Source organism: Somniosus microcephalus, chromosome 1 (genome assembly GCF_052327205.1).
Source record: "Somniosus microcephalus isolate GS21.2 chromosome 1, FLI_Smic_1.0, whole genome shotgun sequence".
NCBI lineage: Eukaryota > Metazoa > Chordata > Chondrichthyes > Squaliformes > Somniosidae > Somniosus > Somniosus microcephalus.
This window is the reverse complement of record NC_140987.1, coordinates 191,124,776-191,147,020: the sequence shown is the minus strand read 5'-3', so window position 1 is coordinate 191,147,020 and position 22,245 is coordinate 191,124,776. Positions and strand designations below refer to the sequence as shown.

Here is a 22,245-nt window from a genome sequence, read left to right as displayed (position 1 = left end):
AAAAAACAGAGTGCTATTGCCAATGGCCTAGAGTCAGGGGGACAGATGCAAAATTTAGGTCCCCAAAAGCTGGAGCACTAAATTTCTCTCCTGGCATGGACAGGAAGGGGCTTAGTTTGAAACTAAAACCCCAGTTATCAGTTTCTTCCCAACAAACAGTCCTGTATGTTATAAATATCAGGTCAGCCCTCCAAAGATAGTTCCCTCCACACTATGGCCGTGATTTTTCGGTTTGAGGCGGCTTGGGTGCGGGACAGCTGTCTTCCGGGTTTCAGTTCCGCCCCCAACGACATCAGATGCACCAACGTGATTTTGCATCAATTGGCCTTGTTAAGCCCGCCCTGTGGGCTTGCCGGCCAATTAAGAGGAAGCCGGTATCAGATGACGTCAGTTGATGATGCGTCATCTGCTGGTTTTCTTAAAGGGGCCACGCACATTTTTTTTTGACAGCTGATTTCTCAGCATTGAGGTGCTGCAAACACTGACAATCACTGTACAAAGGTGAACTCTTTCACCCAGGCTCTCCAGTGACTCCCTCCTTAGACTAGAACAGATGGCAGCTGCAGGTGAGGTTACAGAAGTGATCTATCACTGGTGAGAGAGGTTCTCCCAATGAGGTGGGACTACACATACAAATTAAAACTTGTTACCTACAGAAAAGTGTAAATGCATTAAAAATGATTTTCCCAACATTATCTTACCTCTGAAACTCACCAGTGCACCATTGGATCCTTCACACCACTTCTGCAGCTGTCATCAATGCAGAAAAATTACAGTAGACCCACAGCACACCACACTTATCTGGTGTGGTGTCTGAGCATTGGGAAGCCCACAGTAGAACTCTCAAAATTGCAAAAAGCCTCTTAACTGCCTGTTAACAACCTGTTAACAAGCAGTTAAGTAGCTATAATCCTCTTCCTGCCACTAGGTGTTGGGTACAAATCGAGGACCTGATACTTGGGAAGATTAATTGGAGGTGGGTTGGCAGCGGGTTTCTGACCCGCTATCAATCTTTGCAATTTTGCCAATTGTCCCACCTCCAAACCCGCCCCCGAGCGCTGGCAAAATTCCGGCCTATATCTCCACTAGCTAGTGATGTTGTAAGAGAGCCCATTGGCTTCACATACAACTTTGTGTTGAAAACAATAGTTGCATTTTAGCCTTCCTAATAGGTTAATAATTCCATTAGCAATTTATTCGAGAAAGCCATTATTATCCGTCCTAGAGAATAAATATGAATGTGTCTCTGCCATTTTGAAGTACTCTGGTCAGGGTCTTCCATTTCTGTGCTCATCAGCCTGCAGTTTTCTACTCATTAAAGTGGATGGGTGCAAAATTGTGGGTTGGTGTGTGCAGAAACAGTTTCTTAAAATGTACATTAAAATAATGTCAATAAAAAATTTTAGGCTTACATCATTAGCACAATATTCTCACCTATGCTGCATAGTGCACATGCAAAAAGATGGAAAAGATAGGGCACCTGCAGATGTACCCTACTGATAGCCTAGGGTGATTGAGTACACGCTCAAGCTTGTTATTATCCCAGGAATAGGCAGTATAAATAAGATAATAGTTTTTTTTTAAACTGAATATAAGTTATGCATTCTCTATGATCTCTGTGGGTGGAACTCAGATGTAGCAGAATGTTTTGTTTGGTAGAAAATAAACACATTTTTATATAACATTCATGCCATTACAAGGAATATGGAAGTGCTGATTTTGTTGAAAACATTTCTTTTGTAATCTTCGACAGTGATTTTAGCAATGCAATAGTATAACATTAAATTTTAACTTAATGCTTTAAACTCTTGAGCACTAAATATTCTTAATGTTATAATTCTGTATACAGTGTGTATCTATTTCTGATTATTATAAAGTGGAATCAGAGAAATATAGAACAACAGATAATTTCTTAATTTGAAGTGGTATGTGAACATCTTAAACAGATATGGACCTAGAAATTCGGGAGGGCCTATTTTTGGGTATGTGGGAGACACAGGGACTTGTCCCTGCACCTGAATGGATAGGCCCGAGACGCACCCGATGTTGGGCCGTGGGTCTCATTATCATCGAGCTGGTGAGCTGTAGATACCTAACAAGTGTCCCAAGGTAGTTCACCGGCAAAGAAGAATGGAAGATTGGGCCGCTGCGACACCAGCAGTGGCCCTCAGGTAAGTAGTTAAAGGAGACCGTGAAGTGAGGGGGGGGGTGGGAGGACCGTGAAGGGAAGTGATCGGGAAGTGGGGTGACCGGGAAGGAAGGGTAGATGATTGGGTTGGGAGGTTAAGCGATCGAGAGGGAGGGTAGCGGCGGCAATTCGGGGAGGGTGTAGCAATGCGATTGGGGATGGGAGGAGTTGGGGGTTGGAAACGGTACCGGCTATGGCCAACGTGCTTTTAATGTGGGGTTGGGAGCAGTTCCTCCCAGCTCCATATTCAGGTAAGTTTCCTCTGTGATCCCAGGCTATCCTATCATCCTGCTCCACTGATGTATACCCACTAATGACAGAAAACTCCTCTGTAGTATACAGTTTGGTCACTTCTATTTTTATACATGAAAATCTTCCTTTTTCATAAACTCACCAATACCAAGTTATTTTTGGATTTGACTGTAATTTCAGAATGCTGCATAATTTCATAATTAATGACTTATTGAGGCCTCAGTAGACAGAAATGAGCTTTTTTCTCACATTTCGTTGTTTGAAAGTGTTGAAATCCTGAGAGCAGCAGTAAACGCAGAGCTACAGTAGCAAAAACAAGAATGTCATGCCATTGCGATTGTACCACATACAGTTTGACAGGTTAAATTAATTTCAAGCAGAGTTGTGTGCTCCTGCTGCTCTGCCAAGGCTGCCATTGTCAATATGAGCAGGCTGATCAGACTGCAGGTGTGTGTTCCTGTTGTCTACAGCCTCACCTTATATTACAGACATCCCGCAAGACAGTGACAAAGGTAACAGACTGTCACATCTGTTACTATAGAGCAAGGTCTGCTAGAGGAACTCTAATAAAAATAAGCAGAACACATTATTTTCAAGCCTTTGTATGATGCCTACGTGCATTATAAAAAAACCTCAAGAAAGTATACTACTCCTTTAAAAGTACATAAGCAAATTGTAATATCAAAGTGCACAGTGATTTATTATAGATATTATAAAAGGAGTACAGTAACTGCCCTCACCCAACATCCAGAAACGTGCATTTCCAGCAGGGGCCACTGGATAGTGATCAGGAGCAGGAACGTTGGCTGATGTTTCCTTCCCAGCAGGGCTGAGGCCAAGTCTAAAGCCCCTGCTGCCTTGTTGGCAAAGATCAGTGAACTCAACATAAACTTTGTGTAAACTGGGGACATTCTTGTTCTGTATGGTTCAGCTGTGCACTGGATGAACTCTTTAAGCTATCAGAGGGGCTAATAGAAATAATGTAACCCACCACAACGAAGTATCATGTCTTTAATAATGTATAATAATCCAACTAATTTCTTCAGAAATGCAATGTAAATCCAAATTAACACATCAGACTACATGCTTTTATATCACAGCTATTAGACAGTAACTTCCACAGAATATAAGATATATTTAATTATGAATATTACTGTTCATGTTTTTCTATTGCTTCAGACTTTTTAATAAAACATTTAAAAATTCAACTGACTGGAAAACAATAATTGCAAAGTTGAATTATTTACATGTAACAAGGTTTCTCATTAACCTTATTTTGTTGCTACACTAAGTTTGTTTGTCCTTGCTAAAATACATCTTTTGTAGGTGGTCTATCATATCCTTTTCTTTGGCTTCAAGAGTTGTGTCAGCTTGCAATTCCCATCTGGAAGATATAATCAAGCAATGTTTATAGCAGATTAACAGTAGTTCTTAATGCACTTAAATATAACCTAAAGCAAAAAAGTATTCATATATTTCTTAAAAATGCTTTAAAATTTAAGTAAACTGCTTCTCACCAGGCTAATATCAGCAAAACTAAGTTATTGTTCACCAGCATCAAAAAGATTAACATTGAATCTACCTACATATACTATTAAAAAGTTAATTGCTTTTCACAGCCGTTCCTTTTTGGTGCACTGATTGGGCCATAGGAACCACATGACCACTAAATCTAACCTCTCACTGGTCACAGGTGCCTTCTACTGACTGACAGCTGTGTGCTTGACCAGTAGTCAATCAGATTTGAAATTATCTAAGGATTCAATGTGACTGTAGCATAATCTTGCCCTTGGACCGGAAAAGTAGGGGGGGATTTTAATACACCCCCACCCCCACCCAAGACGGGCAGGAGACAGTTGGCGGGGGCACAGTTAAATTGTTAAAAATGTGAAATCTGACCCCAACTCCCGTGAATGTGCTTATTTCCAGTTAATGTTAATAAGGCTACTTTCCTGATATTTTGGCAGCCATTCAAATGTAACAGCTGCGAGCTGGGTACCCTCTGTGATACATACATAGATACATAGAAGATAGGAGCAGGAGTAGGCCATTCGGCCCTTCGTGCCTGCTCCGCCATTTAATGAGATCATGGCTGATCCTTTAATTCAGTATCCCGTCCCCGCCTTCTCTCCGTAACCCTTAACCCCTTTTGCCCGTAGAAATATATCTAATTCCCTCTTAAATATATTTAATGAGCTGGCGTACACTGCCCTCTGTGGCAATGAGTTCCACAGGTTCACCACTCTCTGAGTGAAGAAATTCCCCCTCATCTCTGTCCTAAATGGTTTAGCCCTTATCCTTAAATTATGTCCTCTAGTTCTGTTCTCACCCGCCAAGGGAAACATTCCTTCTGCATCCAGTCTGTCTAGACCTGTCAGAATTTTATACACTTCTATGAGGTCCCCTCTCAATCTTCTAAACTCCAGTGTGTACATCCCTAAACTACATAGTCTCTCCTCATAGGTCATTCCCGCCATTCCTGGTATCAGCCTGGTGAATCGCCGCTGCACCCCCTCCATGGCAAGAACATCCTTCCTCAGATGAGGCGACCAAAACTGTACACAGTACTCGAGGTGTGGTCTCACCAGTGCCCTGTACAGCTGCAGCAAGGTATCCCTGTTCCTGTATTCTAACCCTTTTGCTATGAAGGCCAGCATACCGTTTGCCTTCTTGACCGCCTGTTGCACCTGCATGCTCGCCTTCAGTGACTGGTGTACAAGAACACCCAGGTCTCTCTGTACTTCCCCCTCTCCCAATCTATTGCCATTTAAATAATAATTTGCCCTCCCGTTCCTGCACCCAAGGTGGATAACTTCGCACTTGTCCACATTATAGTGCATCTGCCATTTATCCGCCCAATCGCCCAGACTGTCCAAATCGCTCTGGAGCTTCCTGGTCTCTTCCTCTGAGCCCACCCCACCTCCTAGTTTAGTGTCGTCTGCAAATTTGGAAATGCTGCATCCGACTCCCTGATCCAGGTCATTAATGTAAATTGTGAACAGCTGGGGGCCCAGGACAGATCCCTGTGGTACCCCACTTGTTACTGCCTGCCATTCAGAAAATGAGCCGTTTATTCCAACTCTCTGTTTTCTATCTGACAGCCAGTTCCCTATCCACGCCAAAACTTTCCCCTTTATCCCATGAGCCTCAATTTTCCATGCTAATCTTTTATGTGGGACCTTATCGAAGGCCTTTTGGAAGTCCAGGTACACCACATCTACTGGCTCTCCCCCATCTATTCTACCAGTTACTCCCTCAAAAAATTCCAATAGATTAGTCAAGCACGATTTACCCTTTGTAAATCCATGTTGACTCTGTCCTATCCTGTCCCCATTTGCTAAGTGCTCCGCTATTTCATCCTTAATGATGGACTCCAGCATTTTGCCCACAACTGCATCTACAGATACCCCTCTGTGATCACCAAACCGACGCCCCCCCCCCACGATTGCCAGACTGACCCCTGCGATCTCCAGACTGAACTGCCACGAGATCTTTCCACCTGCGATCTCTCCCACCAACCCCTACGATTCTTCCTCACTGCCACACTCCCAGCCCCCACCCACTGAGCCCCAATCTTCCCGATGGCTGGGGACTGTCCACCGCAGACTTTCCTGCCCAGAAGCCAGGCAGCCTCGCAATCTGGCTGGCTGCTGGGTGGGAAACAGGATAAAAAAATTCTAATACAATAGCAAAATACTGCGGATGTTGGAAATCTGAAATAACAACAGAAAATGCTGGAAATACTCAGCAGGCCAGGCAGCATCCGTGGAGAGAGAAACAGATTAACGTTTCAGATTTGGGACCCTTCATCAGAACTGGAAAAAGCTGGAGATGTAACAGATATTAAGCAGGTGCAGAGACGGGGGGGGGGGGGGGGGTGGTGCGCGGTGTTTAGGAGGGGAGGAAGGAATTGAAAGAACATCCTGTACTTTTGTAAGAGGCAGGAAAGATAAAATGTTGCAAATGGGAGTGGCAAAAATCATACAGCATGAAAAATGGGGGCAGGGATTATTATCTGAAATTGTTGAACTCGATGTTGAGTCCGGCAAGCTGTAAAGTGCCTAATCGAAAGATGAGCCGCTGTTCCTCGAGCTTATGTTGAGCTTCATTGGAACAATGTAATAGGCCGAGGACAGAGAGATCAGAGTGGGAGTGAAGTGGAGAATTAAAGTGACAGGTGACCGGAAGCTCAGGGTTACCCTTATGGACTGAACAGAGGTGTTTCGCAAAGCGGTCGCCCAATCTGCGTTTGGTCTCCCCAATGTAGAGGAGACCGCATCGTGAGCAGCGAATACAGTATATTAAATTGCAAGAAGTACAAGTAAATCGCTGTTTCACCTGGAAGGGGTGTTTGGGGCCCTGGACAGTGAGAAGGGAGGAGGTAAAAGGGCATGTGTTGCATCTCCTGCGCTTGCACGGGAAGGTGCCAGGCAAAGGAGAAGAGCTGTTAGGGGTGATTGAGGAGTGGACCAGGGTGTCGCGGAGGGAGTGGTCCCTGAGGAATGCTGAAAGGGGAGTGGAGGGGAAGATGTGTTTGGTGGTGGGATCACGTTGGAGGTGGCAGAAATGGTGGAGGATGATCCATTGAATGTGGAGGCTGGTGGGGTGAAAGGTGAGGACAAGGGGAACCCGATCGTGGTTCTGGGAGGGAGGGGTAGGGGTGAGAGCAGAAGTGCGGGAAGTGGAACGGACACGGTCAAGGGCCGTGTCAACCACAGTAGAGGGGAATCCTCAGTTGAGGAAAAAGGAAGACATGTCAGAAGCACTGGTATGGAAGGTGGCATCGTCAGAACAGACGCGGCGGAGACACTAGCCTAATTTTCATTTGAACTGATTAGATAGTCTTTTTCCCCCTGAATACCATGAGAGTGTGACATCATACATAGTACTTCCAGGCTTAGGCAATTCAGTAATTTTGGACATAACTCACGGTACCATAATACATAAGGCATCCAACATTACTAGGGGCTACAGAATGCAGTAGTAAATTTAAATTGCCGCAGCAGAAATTTTAATGGAGCAAGATTTTTATATTGTTACTGTGGGAATTTCAAAGGAAGATTGGAGGCTGATTTATGTTGATATTTGTGGATTCTGCCGAGCCCTTCTGAGGTTTGATACAAAGGACAGTTAAGAGTCAATCACGTTGGTGTGCAACTGGAGTCGCGTATAGGCCAGACTGGGTATAGATGGGAGGCTTTCCTTCCCTAAAGGACATTAGTGAACCGGTTGGGTTTTTATGATAATCCGGCAGCTTCATGGTCACTTTTACTGATACCATTGCCAGATTTTTTTTAAACTGAATTCAAATTCTCAAACTGCCATGATGGGATTTGAGCTCATGTTCTCTGGATTATTAATCCAAGCTGCTGGATTACTACACTACAGTACCTTGATTATTCAAAAATTGAGAAAAATTGCATGATTGAAAAGGTCCACTGTCAAGAGACCAGCTTTACAGGAAGTCCATATCAAACAAACAAGTAATGTAACACATCCATCGTCGCTGTGCTTCCATTGATGACATCGAGCCACTTCGGGCCTTTTAGAACGAGAATCCAAAACAAGTACAACATTTCTACGTCTTCAGCTCAGCAAAATCAACATGAATATGCCGCCATACTTTTGTTGGCCATTGCCAAGTACTAGTTTCCGCAGGGTTTACAGGTAAGTTGAAAGGCTTGATACTCATGAAATTTAACCTATAGTGCTTTACCAAGCAAAATATTTCAAAGCAATTCACGCAATGAATCACTCTGTACTGCAGTCATTCCGAGTCACCAACAGCAATGAGTTGAATCAGTCAATCTGTTTTTCGGAGGTGCTAGTTGAGAGGGAAATTTTAGCCAAGTCACTAGAAGAATTTCTCAGATACTGGAACAGACAGACGGAGCTTCAGTTTAATATCTTATCCGAAGGATAGCATCTCTGACAATGCAGCACTGCTTTAGTATTACACTGGATATAGCTTTCCGATAATAAATGCACAAAATCATATGATGTAACCCACTAATCATTTGCAACATAACGTGAAGAGTTCGGTAACTCTGGAGAAGTGCTAAAAGTATTTGAAACAAAAATATACAACTAAAATCATAAGGGCTTCTCTTTTAAATCAAATGCAACAAAATTTATTTCCAAAAAATGTAAGATTTTTTCTATCGTTGATGCAGTCGTGTGAATAAGCAAACTGTTTGGTCGAGCAGCAGTGCAGATCTGTTCACAGTGAAGTCGTTCTTAATTAATTCACATATTAAATTGCAATTACTTTACCATTGCAATACACAAATGGTTGTAATCATAATTAGAATGTAAAGTAATAAACAAGGGGCCTTTTTAATGTTTCAATAGGTCCACATTTTGAGTAAGCCACCTGTTAAGAGATTTCAGTCAAAATAAATCAAAATACTAACACTATTTTATGGAAGTGTACATGTACATAAAACTCTATAAAAGGATGTACTTTAAAATTGAAAACTTTTAAATTAAAGTTTGGCACATGGATCTATTTGTTTAAAGTTGTCAGCGTGGCAGCAGTCCCAACTGAGCAACACATCACCATGCTATGCCATAGATATGGATGTAGGTCTCCCACAGACAGTACTAAGCAGGGACAACAGGAGGGAGGAAAGGGAAAAAAGAAAAATCACTAGGGATCCCACTCTTGCTGTATTTCAACAAGAACTGGTGGGGTACTCCTGGTCATTTGTCCATTCTTTCAGCAAAGCTTAGGGTAAGAAGCAAACGACAAGGACACAAAGTCGAGAAAAATCATAGTGTATTTTACAAGTTGTGACTTTTTTTTGAGAAATTCAATTGTCAAACAAGGGTAGGATTCAAACTCAGTGGTAGATATAGTGCACTAATGAAGTTCTTCTGAATAAATACAAGTTCTTTCTTCTCTCAATGTGTGGGGTGTGCTTGACTGGTGTGGATGTAAGATATATCCAGATGGGTTGTGGTGAAGGGAGAGAAAAAATGTTCGAAACCTATCAACTGTTGCCTGATTTTGTGAATACAAAGCAGGGAGTGTCTGACAAACTTGATTGAGTACTTCGTGAAGTCATAACGGCACAGAAGGAGGCCATTTGGCCCATCGAGTCCGTGCTGGCTCTCTGTAGAGCAATCCAGTCAGTCCCATTCCTCCGCTCTATCCCCGTAGCCCTGCAAGGTTATTTCCCTCAAGTGCCTATCCAGTCTCCCCTTGAAAACATTGAGGCCTAGAAATTCAGTATAGCCACTTTTGGGGCGGTAAAGTCAGGCGGCCGCTAAAGTTTGCGCCCAGCGCAAAGTCGCGCCCCCTTCGCCGATATTCAGTCGCATTGCCCCAAGAGGTTGCTGCTGCGCTAAAACAGGCGATGCACGACTATCTTTAGGCGCTAAGCCGGCGGTGCTGAGCGATACCCCCGAGGCCGGGCGCAGCGCAGGTGTGGCGAGTTGCTGATTGACGGCAGACACTCTGGCGCCGGACAGCTCTTAAAGGGGGAGGGTGGATTTGTTTGCCTGCCACGCCCTGCACACTGCAGCCCTCAACCTAGGCCTGACCACTTCAGCTTCACCTGCACAACGCCCAGGGCTATGGAGAAGGCCAGGGAGAGAGCGCAGCGCTTCAGCGACGGGGACCTGAGGCTGCTGGTTGGCGGAGTGGAGCGCAGGTGCCATGTTCTTTTCCCAGAAGGTGGCAAGAGGCCGCTGCCCAGCGCCTACCGGAAAGCCTGGAGGGAGGTCTCCAACAGGGTGTCTTCCAACAGCGTGGTTGCCAGGACTCCTGTGCAATGCCGGAAGAAGTTCAACGACCTCACTCGGGTTGTCAGGGTGAGTACCCTTTCCAGTGTCCTCCTCATCCTTGCATGTGCACCTCACTTTATGGGCAAAGGGACCTGAAAGCCCTAATGGCCAGCCCTCATCCAGCAGCTATGGGACTGGCATGAAAATCACTTGCACATTCAGCACTTTACACACTATACAAGCTCTTCGACCATGGGAGGCAGTGCAGACAAGATCAGGGCTACACACTGTACAAGCTATTCGACCATGGGAGGCAGTGCAGACAAGATCAGGGCTACACACTGTACAAGCTATTCGACCATGGGAGGCAGTGCAGACAAGATCAGGGCTACACACTGGAGAAGCTATTCGACCATGGGAGGCAGTGCAGACAAGATCAGGGCTACACACTGGAGAAGCTATTCGACCATGTGAGGCAGTGCAGACAAGATCAGGGCTTCACACTGTACTTAGAGGCCGTCCTTTCTCTTGCAGGCCAAGGTGGCGCACAACCGGCGCAACCGAACTGAGACCGGGGGAGGCCATCCTGACCTCAAAGAGCTCTCCGACCTCGACCAGCGTGTGGAGCACATTATGGCAGGCCGGCTGATTGGCCCCGTCGCCAGTGGAGATGCCGACCCTGTTCTGGGCACCAATGGTAAGGGCATCACCTTTTGGACCTCTCTCGTTCCACTTGCGCATCAGATCAGCATCCTTTGCCACTGTCCGACCAATGCGGTGAATGGCACCACTCATGCCTCCCTCGCTGCCGCCTTGTCCTCACTCTAAAGCTACTCTTGTGCCTTCCTGCTTTCAGATGGTGACTCGCCAGGTGAGGAGGCAGGCCCTCAAGCTGCCACTGTCAGCCCTTCGGAAGACGAGGAGGAGGAAGAGGAAGCCGGCCCATCAGTGCCACCCTCAGCCGCGCCAGCCCATGGCGATGTAGGGGACACGTCTTCCCTGGAGGGGAGCCGGGGGGAAGGGTCGGAGGAGAGTGAAGCTCCGGGGCCCAGCGGCCTGCAGCAACGCGGGAGGGGTGGGGAAGCTCGGCGGACTTCTCCCCAGAGGGTGAGTGCGGCCTCCAGTCCTGCGACGGTCAGCGCAGAGGAGGTGCGCCTCCTAGAGGAAATGGCCGTCCAGGCTGAGCGCAGGCACACTGAGCTCATGGCTGCAGTGGCAAGGATGCCTGACTCCATAGAGTCACTGGCAAGGAGTGTGCAGGAATTCGGGGCAGCACAGGCCAGGAGTCTGGAGCAATTCAGTGCAGCACAGGCCAGGAGTCTGCAGGACATCAATGCAGCACAGGCCAGGAGTCTGCAGGACTTCGCGGCAGCACAGTCGGCTTCTAGCCAAGTGCTCAGTCGTGCCGTCCATTCACTGGCTGGTGTCATGCGGACACAGACCAGGGCCACACGGGCACTAACTGCTGCCATCCTCGCTGGATCAGCCAGGCATCGCCAGGGCACCCGCCGCGCTGCAGCAGCCCAGCAGTCTGTTCTTCAGCTGTTTGCTGCGCATGCTGCAGTGCTGGCCCGTGCGAGTGCCAATGTCTCAGGCGACCAGCGAGCACCTGCGATCTGCCAGGTTGCCACCATTCCTGCAGCCGACACTGCCACTCCACCATTGCAGCTGCCACGAGCTGCTGGACAGACTGCTGCCGCCCAGCCAGAGTTGGAGCAGTCAGCAGCCGGCCACTCCAAGGCCAGAGCTGGTGCAGGCCGACCCCCAAGGGCATCTGCCGTCTCGCCATCTGCCCCTCAGCAGCCTTCCCCCAGCCTTGCTGCAGCCACTGGGCTCCCATTGAGGAGGAGCAGCAGGGCGGGCAGGGGCCAGGCAAGGATGCGCAAGGCATCGCCCTCGCAGGGCAAAAAGTAGAGGTATGCACAAATGCCTGGTGCTTGTTGTAAGGCTGAGACTGGTGCAGTTGTTTTTGTGTAAGGCCGAGACTGGTGTCTTTCTTTCTTTTTGTAAGGCCGAGACTGGTGTCTTTCTTTCTTTTTGTAAGGCCGAGACGGGTAGTTTTGTGTTTTTGGAGGGGGCGTCTCCACATGAGCATGTAATGTGGGAAGGGCAGAGGTTTTCAATAAATTATTGTTGTTAAATTGCAGTGTGCATGGTTTTTTGGTTAAGTCCTGGTTGCCCTGCTTGGCTGAGGGCTTGTGGAGCGGCTACATTCATCTGCTGACATTGGCACAAGCCATTCCCTGAGAGGGGGCCTAGAACCGACGTTCAATAAGCCGGCGACGGGCGGCCCTTGCACTTTGTGCCTCCCTCCTGTGCTGGTCCTCCTCCTCCTCCTCCTGCTCCTCCCTCCTGAGGTGGTCCTCCAATCTCTGGTGGCAGTGCCTGAGTCCTGCGGATAGCCAGGTTGTGCAGCATGCAGCAAACGACCACGAAATGGGAGACTCGCTCCGGCGAATACTGTCGGGCTCCACCGGAACGATCCAGACAGCGGAACCGTTGCTTCAGGATGCCGATTGTTTGTTCGATGATGTTCCTGGTCGCTTGATGGCTCTCATTGTATCCCTCTTCAGCAGGGGTGCTGGGCACACGGAGCGGGGTCATCAGCCAGGTACACAAAGGATAGCCTTTGTCCCTGATAAGCCATCCTCGTGGGTGAGGCTGTGCCTGGAACATGTCTGCCACAGAAGTCTGTCGCAGGATGAAGGCATCGTGGCTGCTGCCTGGAAAGCGGGCATTGACAGCTAGGATGAGCTGCCTGTGGTCACACACCAGCTGGACGTTCAGCGAATGGTAGCCCTTCCGGTTGCGGTAATCCTCGGCATTCTCCAGAGGTGCCCGCAAAGCCACATGCGTGCAGTCAATGGCGCCCTGCACCATGGGGAAGCCCGCGAATGCTGCAAAGCCCATTGCACGCTGTTGCTGCTTGGCAAGGGCCATGGAGAAGGAGATGAACTGACGCCTCCTTTTGAAAAGGGCATTGGTCACCTGGCGGATGCAGCAATGCACGGCGAACTGGGAGATGTTGGCAATGTCCCCAGTAGCGGATTGGAAGGAGCCGGTGGCATAGAAGTTGAGAGCCACCGTCACCTTCACTGCCACCGACAGAGACGTCCTGCTCCTCAGCTGTGGCTGCAGATCACCGCCAAGCAGCTGGCAGATCTCTGTGACCACCTCCCTTCTGAATCGCAGCCTCCGAACACACTGCTCGTCAGACATGTTGAGATAGGAGAACTGCTGGCGGTATACCCTGGGTGGGTAAGGCCTCCTTTGCCGACGCCTGTTGCCCCCTCTCCGTCTAGCCAGGGCTGCCACTCTCTCACGGCGTCTGTGAGCCCTTTGGATGTAATTGAGAAAGCCAGCGTTGACACCCATTGCAGCCCCCATAATATGCTGGCAAACAATGAGATGTCAATGAAGGCAAAGACAATTGGAAAGCTGTGGCCTGAAGCCAGAAGTACCTGTCCTAGTGTTGGGCCAAAGCAGAAAGCTCTCTACCTTGGTCTCTCTCCAAAGATCCGTTTGTCAAGAAGGAGTGCTGCAAAATGGCAGCCTTTTATAGTGCAGGAGGAGTGCCCTTTAATTTGCGCCCCCCGCGCCCCGCCTCGGCTGAGCACCGTTCCACTCTAACAGTCGCTAGGGGTGCCAGGCGCACAATGGGGCGGCGCGACTGAAGTTCCGGTTGGGGGCGCACAAAGGGCGTTGCACGAGGAAATGACGTCATGATCTGCGCGCGCAGCTGAGCGCGCGCAAAGACTTTGCGCCGCCGCTAAATCTCTAGTGAAGTTGGGGCGAGGCGCAGATCGCGCTGCGCCCGGGCGCTAGCCGCCTAGCGCCCGACATCTATTCCTCCTAAGGCACTAGCGGCTGGCGCAACCAACTGAATTTCTAGGCCTGAGTGTCTTCGCTTCCACCACTTTCATTGGCAGCGAATTCCAGGTCCTCACCACTCGCTGCGTAAAAAAGCTTTTCCTCACATCCCCCCTGTATCTCTTGCCCAAAACCTTAAATCTGTGTCCCCAAGTCCTTGTACCATCAACTAGTGAGAACAGCCTTTCCCCGCCTAGCCTATCCAAACCCGTCATAATTTTGTACACCTCTATCAAATCACCCCTCAACCTCCTTTGCTCTAATGAAAACAAATCCAGCTGTTCCAACCTGTCCTTGTAGCTAAGATCCCCCATCCCCGGAACCATTCTGATAAATCGCCTCTGCACACTCTCAAGTGCCTTCACATCCTTCCTAAAGTGTGGTGACCAGAACTGGACGCAATACTCCAGTTGTGGCCTAACCAGCGCTTTATAAAGGTTCAGCATAACTTCTCTACTTTTGTACTCAATACCTCTATTTATGAAGCCCAACATCCCATATGCTTTGTTAACCACTCTCTCAATATGTCCTGCCCTCACTCGGACGATGACATAGTCCAGCAGATGCCAGTGCTTGGAGCGAGGGTGCTGCCATGAAGCCTTGTACTTGTCTCTCTAATGGAACAAGGTGTTGGTTATGACAAGACCATGTTCTGAGCATTTCAATAAGAGGGTACCGTTGAAGTTGGCTTTCCCTACCCCCTCTCTGCTGATCACACCTCCCCAGAGGTCTGTGTCCTTTCCAACTCTGGCGTTAAAGTCGCCGAGGAGGATCAGCTTGTCGCACGTTGGGACTTGGGACAGGGATTGTTCGAGGCTGGAGTAGAATTCCTCTTTGGTCTCGTCTGTGGCTTCCAGTGTTGGGGCGTACGCACTGATGACCGTAGCGCACTGGTTACGGGCTAGGGTGAGCCGAAGAGTCATGAGGCGCTCTTTTATACCTAGGAGAGCCTCTGAGACGCCCAGCTAGTTCATTTTTTATGGCGAAGCCTACCCCATGGAGGCGGCGTTCTTCTTCAGGTTTGCCTTTCCAGAAGAAGGTATAACCACCGCCTTGCTCCTTGAGCTGGCCTTCCCCTGCCCGCCGGGTCTCACTTAGGGCAGCGATGTCAATGTCAAAACGTCTGAGCTCCCGGGCAACGATAGCAGTACGCTGCTCCAGTCTGTCACTGTTGGATTGTCCACGAGGGTCCTGACGTTCCAGGTCCCGAACTTCATTTTAAAGGGTGGAAGATGCCTGTGCGTGAATTCTTTTAACGTGGGGTGGCCGTTGCACACCAGCTACCACACAGGCTTGACAGAGCAAGGTCTTGGTCCAATGGCAAGGGGATCCAAGACGATTGGAGACCAGGCTCTGCTACAACGGCCTAGCACACATACCGCGGGAGCCTACTGTCAACAAGGGCAGACGTAGATGATGAAGTCCAACACCGCCTTCAGTGTGCCAGTGCAGCCTTCGGTCGCCTGAGGAAGAGAGTGTTTGAAGACCAGGACCTCAAACCCGGCACGAAGTCTACAGAGCAGCAGTGATCCCACCCTGCTGTACGCCTCAGAGACATGGACCATGTACAGCAGGCACCACCAACGCTGCCTCCGCAAGATCCTGCAAATCCATTGGCAGGATAGGTGCACCAACATCAGTGTTCTCGCTCAGGCTAACATCCCCAGCAACGAAGCTTTGACCACGCTTGATCAGCTCCGATGGACGGGCCACATCGTCCACATGCCCGATACGAGACTCCCAAAACAAGCGCTCTACTCGGAGCTCTGACACGGCAAGAGAGCCCCAGGTGGGCAGAGGAAATGTTTCAAGGACACCCTCAAAGCCTCCTTGAAAAAGTGCAACATCCCCACTGACACCTGGGAATCCCTGGCCCAAGATCGCACGAATCACAGAATCACAGAAACCCCACAGTGCAGATAGAGGCCATTTCGGCCCATCGAGCCTGCACCGACACATATCCCACCCGATCCCCGTAACCCCTACACCAACACATATCCCACCCTATCCCCGTAACCCCACGTATTTAATCCCCCTAACACTAAGGGTCAATTTATCATAGCCAATCAACCTAACCCGCACATCTTTGGATGTGGAGGAGAAGTATCCGGGAAGGTGCCGAACACCTCGAGTCTCTTCGCCGGGAGCAAGCAGAAGCCAAGCGCAAGGAGCGCACGTCAACCCAAGTAACCCACCCACCTACCCGCCCCTTCAACCACCGTCTTCCCCACCTGTGACAGAGACTGTAGGTCCCGCATTGGACTCATCAGTCAAGTGGGAACTCATTTTTAGAGTGGAAGCAAGTCATCCTCGGTTCCGAGGGACTGCATAAGCTAGCTATGACCTGCCACCTTCAGGGACCTATGCACATTAACTTCCAGGTCCCTCTGTCCCTGTACACTCTTTAAAACTGTGCCATTAAGTGTATATTGCCTCTCCCTGGTCCTTCTGCCAAAATGCATCAATGAAGTAACGGAGAGGGTTGATGAAGGTAGTGCAGTTAATGTTGTGTATATGAGCTTTCAGAAGGCATTTGATAAAGTGCCACATAATAGATTTGTTAGCAAAATTGAAGCTCATGGGATTAAAGGGGCAGTGGCAGCATAGATACAAAACTGGCTAAGAGACAGAAAGCAGAGAGTAGTGGTGAACGGTTGTTTATCAGACTGGAGGAAAGTATAATGTGCTGTCCCCTAGGGTTGGTATTAGGACCACTGCTCTTGATATATATTAATGACCTGGAATTGGGTATGGGGGGCATAATTTCAAAGTTGGCAGATGACACAAAGCTTGGAAATATAGTAAGCAGTGAGGTGGATAGTAGCAAACTTTAGGAGGACATAAACAGACTGGTGAAATGGACAGACGCATGGCAGATGAAGTCTAAAGCAGACAAGTGTGAAGTAATACATTTTGGAAAGGAAAATGAAGAGAGGCAGCATAAATTAAATGGTACAATTTTAAAGGGGGTGCAGGAACAGAGAGACATACACAAATCTTTGGAGGTGACAGGACAAGTTGATAAGACTGTTAAAAAAGCATATAGGATCCTTGGCTTTATAAATAGAGATTATGGGGGAAAAATTCAGTTGCCGTGTGCCTCCCGTTAGCGCACCAAGGGGGCACTAATGGGGCGCAAAGCACCTAGATCCTGGGCGCGGTGCCGCTAACGTCTCCCACGAAATTCAGCGGGAGGTTAGCAGCGGCAGTAGCCAGTAGTGCCCCGCGACACTGCGCCTCCGGCGATGTCGATATCGCCATGCGCAGCGCCCCGCTCGTGCCCCGGCCGCAAACTTCACTCGTGCCCCCTGACCTACCGCTGGATGCTATGTCTGACAGGGTCAGGATGCCATGTTTGTGGCCGCGGCGATGCAAATGAAAGGGCAGGTGCCTGGCAGCCATTTTTTTGGGGCCGCCTGCCAGCACCTGCCCCCTTTTGCCTCCTCCTGCGGGGTGCCAGCTCTGATTGGTGAGCCTGGCACTCCTCTTTTGCTGGCACCCCGCTCCCTGGTGGTCCAGCAGGGCCCCAGTGCACACTACGCTAGGCCCCTCCCCTTTAAGCAGGGGAGGGAGGCCTGCAATACCGTGGCATTACGTGCCAATGCGAGTGGCGCTGTTGCACGTAGCGACGCGATATTGAATGGTAGCGTCCCAAGAGGGAGGCGGAGCGCTTCCAGTAGTGACCCGCCTCCTGTTGGGGCGCTACCATTCAATTTCTGGCGCGGGGACGCTAACTTTTTCAGGGCACTAAAAGTAGTGCCCCGGCAAAGTTAGCGCCCCAAGGGGGCGCAACCCAATTTTTCCCCCATAGAGTACAAAAGCAAGGAAGTTATGGTAAACCATTTAAAATCACTGGTTAGGCCTCAGCTAGAGTATTGTGTCCAATGCTGGGCACCATACTTTAGGAAGAATGTCAAAGTCTTGGACAGAGTGCAGAGGAGATTCACCAGAATTGTACCAGGGATAAGGGACTTCAGTTATGTGGAGAGACTAGAGAATCTGGCATTGTTTGCCTTAGAACAGAGAAGGTTAAGGGGAGATTTAATAGAGGTGTTCAAAATTATGAGGGGTTTTGATGGAGTAGATAGGGAGAAACTGTTTCCACTGGCAAGAGGGTCAGTAATCAGAGGATACAGACTTAAGATAATTGGCAAAATATCCAGGGTGGAAATTGTAATGTATATGCCTTTAAGGGGGGAACTACTGTTTACAGCTCATGTATACTGTAGTACCGGCAGTGACCACACCTGTATATAGCACTGAGTATGGTGTGGAGATGCCGGAGTTGGGCTGGGGTGGACAAATGTAAGAAGTCACACAACACCAGGTTATAGTCCAACAGCTTTATTTGGAATCACAATCTTTCGGAGCGCTGCTCCTTCGTCAGGTGAAGTGGAGAAATGCATAAAGACACAGCTTATATAGTCAGAGAATCATGTCAGATGTTTACAGGTAATGTTTCCAACTGCCATTTATCACACCTCGGCAGAGAGATAATCACAGCAATCAAAGGTGTGAATGGTGTCCAAACAGGTCAGTCAGGAAAACATTACATCAAAGAACAATGAGGTGGGGTCACAAGGGGACAAATGTTGCAGATGCTGGGGTCTGTATGAAAAACAAAAAAAGACAAAAAACATTTTTTTTGCTGGAGTCCTTTCGGGATCTTGTCTGCTTTCTTGCATCTCTGTAGAAACTTGATGTCTGTGTCGATATGCGCGATCTTCTTGGAGATCCTCTCCACTTTGAGCCGGCAGTTTGTGGTGTCGACAGTAGCCATGGTGTGGAGACATCCGCCCAGCCGTCGAAGCAGAGCTGGAGAGTCTGGAATGTTCAGGTGTACTGTCCAAGGTAGACTGGAGCGAGTGGGCTACACCCATCGTCCCTGTGATGAAAAAGTCGTTGAGCAGCACGCCTGGGGAACCAAGGAAGGTTCGCATCTGTGGGGACTTTAAGGTAACAGTGAACCCGGTCCTTCACACCGTACAATATCCACTTCCGCGGATTGAAGATATTTTTGCCTCGCTATCTGGAGGGAAACGCTTCACTAAGATTGATCTGGCCCAGGCGTATCTGCAAATGGAGGTAGAAGAAGCATCAAAAAAATACCTCACAATCAACACCCATAAAGGTCTCTACCAATACAACCGGCTGGTATTCGGGGTAGCATCAGCTCCGGCTATTTGGCAGAGGGCAATGGAACAAGTCCTGCAAGGGATCCCAGGGACCCAGTGTTATTTGGACGACATTCTGGTCACGGGCGAAAATGACAGCGATCACCTTGCCAACCTGGAGCAGGTGCTCACTAGATTGCAGGAATATGGGCTGCGAGCTAACCGCCCCAAATGCGAGTTTTTTAGAAAACAGATCTCGTATTGTGGCCACATTATCGATAAAGAGGGGTTACATAAGTCCCCAGAGAAGATTGAGGCAGTAGTCAAGGCTCCAGCACCGGAAAATGTGTCACAACTGAGGTCGTTCCTCGGGCTGGTAAACTACTACCATAAGTTCTTGCCAAATTTGTCTACAATACTACACCCACTGAACACCCTACTGCAAACTGGGGTGCCATGGAAGTGGAGTGACGAATGTAGACGAGCTTTCCAGAAGAGCAAAACACTAATCACATCGAAAGAGGTATTGGCCCATTACAACCCAGCATTACCAATTCGGTTGGCATGTGATGCGTCACCCTACGACATTGGAGCGGTGCTGTCGCACAAATTCTCGGACGGCTCAGAGAGGCCAATAGCCTTTGCGTCACGATCACTAACCTCAGCCGAGCGTAACTACGCCCAGATTGACAGGGAGGCCCTCAGCCTAGTGTGGGGAGTGAAAAAGTTCAATCACTATCTGCACGGGCAGAAATTCACCTTGCTGACTGATCACCAGCCTCTTGTCTCCATTTTTAATCCGAAGAAGGGCGTTCCGGTGATGACTGCGCAACGACTACAAAGATGGTCACTTTTTCTAGGGGCGCACCACTATGAGATTGAATATAAGGGCACGAAACAGCATGGAAACGCTGATGGGCTATCACGCCTGCCACTGCCTACTGCGGAGGAAGCACCAGCAGTGGATCCTGTCGAAATATTCCATTCGACTATAGTTGAATACCTACCGGTAACTAACGCTTGTATCGAAAAGGAAACCCGAAATGACCCGACACTGTCTCGGGTATATGATTTGACGGTGAAGGGATGGCCAGCACATGGCGACTCACTGTTGCCAGCATTCTCGACAAGGAGAGAACAGCTGTCAGTGTGCCGGGGGACCTTGATGTGTGGATCTCGAGTGGTAATTCCACCCAAGTTAAGGGATAGAGTGCTCAATGAGCTTCATGAGGGTCATCTGGGAGGGGTAAAAATGAAAAGCCTAGCCAGGGCTTATGTGTGGTGGCCGGGAATCGATAAACAAATCGAGGACCTGACCAAGAGCTGCTCAGGATGCCAGAAAGTCCAAAATGCACCACCACAGGCCCCTCTACACCCATGGGAGTGGCCCTCATCTCCATGGCAACGGGTACATATTGATTTTGCTGGTCCATTCATGGACTCAATGTTTTTAATAGCCGTGGATGCGCAGTCGAAATGGCCTGAGGTCATCAAAATGTCCTCCACCACCACGGAGAAAACTATTGCAGTCCTACGGACCATTTTTGCCAGGAATGGCTTGCCAGAACAGATTTGCTCCAACAACGGACCACAGTTTGTGTCCGAAGAGTTCCGGAGGTTCTTGAAAAAGAATGGGGTAAGGCATTACACATCCGCCCCGTATCATCCAGCCACAAATGGATTGGCTGAGAGGTTCGTACAAACCTTTAAGAAGGCAATAAAGGCTATGTACAATGACAACATTCCGCTGCAGCACAAGGTGGACAATTTCCTATTCGCCTACCGGAATGCGACACATGCAGTCACCAACCAGGCCCCAGCCATGATGTTCTTTAACCGAAGGTTAAGATCTCGCCTGGATTTGCTCAGACCAAATGTACGAAGAGATGTTGAGAGTAAGCAATTCCAGCACATCCATGAGAAGCCAACAAGGAGCTTCAATGTAGGGCAACCAGTCTTGGCCCGCGACTACCGAACAGAAAAATGGCAGCCAGGAACGATATGCACACGGCAGGGCTCACTAATGTACACAGTGGACGTTGGGGAGAGCATCGTGAGATGCCATGCTGACCAGATCCTAGAGTCACAGGAACAAGTCAACCCCATGCCTCGCCCATATGTACCTGGTGATGAACCCAACGTACAGGTCGCATCTACCCCAGAAACAGTAGCATCGGAAGCTGATGAACCAACTGACGACAGGGGGCCAGAATCGCCTCCGCACCAAGAGCAAGACACTCGGGAAAGGCGCTATCCAGAAAGGATCAGGAAGCCTCCCCAAAGACTGAATATATAAATAGACTATTTTCAGCTAATGTTGCATGTTAAAAGTGTTAATTGTAATTAGTTTGATATTTAATTGTTAAATGAGTGTTATGGTACTGTTAATCTAAAAGGGGAGGAATTGTAATGTATATACCTTTAAGGGGGGAACTACTTTTTACAGCTCATGTATACTGTAGTACCGGCAGTGACCACACCTGTATATAGCACTGAGTAGTAATCTGTACAGGCAGTTGCAGTGTGAGCCACGTTGAGTAAACACCTGTTGTCCCGTTCTCCGCAGTCTGTGTCTTATTATACACGGACGCAACAGAAATCAAGAGAATTTTTTTTATGCAGCAAGTTGTTACTTGAAAAGGAGAAATTTGCAGGGCTAGGGAGTGGAACTAATTGGATAGCTCATTCAAAGAACTGACACAGACATGATGGGCCAAATGTCTTCCTTCTGTGCTGTATGATTCTTTGATTCTATGAATGGATTTGGGAACTATCACAGAGGTCCACTCAAAAAGTGCACTCACAGAAGCAGCGGGGTAAATTTTATGTATTAGCACTCAGAGTACAGAGCTGTACATGACAGAAACACTGTGGAAATTTAGACACAGAGGTCAGCATGCTACACATATTTCTCGATCGAGTAAAAAATTAATTAACTTAATGGATGGAAAAGTGAAGGGGGAGAGAGAAAGGATTGAAGTAGGGAGGCAAGAAAGCGCAATGTGGAGGAGGAAAGCAAAACAGATAAATGAAGGCGAGCACGGCAGATAAGCAAAGGGGAGTGACAAAGAAAGAGAGGAAAAGAAAAGGAAA

General features: G+C 48.5%; 1 protein-coding gene across 2 annotated transcripts in view; it reads right to left on the bottom strand.

Moving 5' to 3' along the window:
* Positions 1 to 3,435: 3,435 nt before the first annotated feature.
* The window catches only part of kiaa0825 (KIAA0825 ortholog), a 755,168-nt gene continuing 736,358 nt past the window's right edge, over positions 3,436 to 22,245 (bottom strand). For both annotated transcript variants that reach the window (XM_085988737.1, XM_085988745.1), the window contains one exon: positions 3,436 to 3,824. In XM_085988737.1, coding sequence (XP_085844863.1) covers positions 3,728 to 3,824 — 97 coding nt within the window. In that variant the 3' untranslated portion in view covers positions 3,436 to 3,727. The remainder of the gene's footprint in view (positions 3,825 to 22,245) is intronic.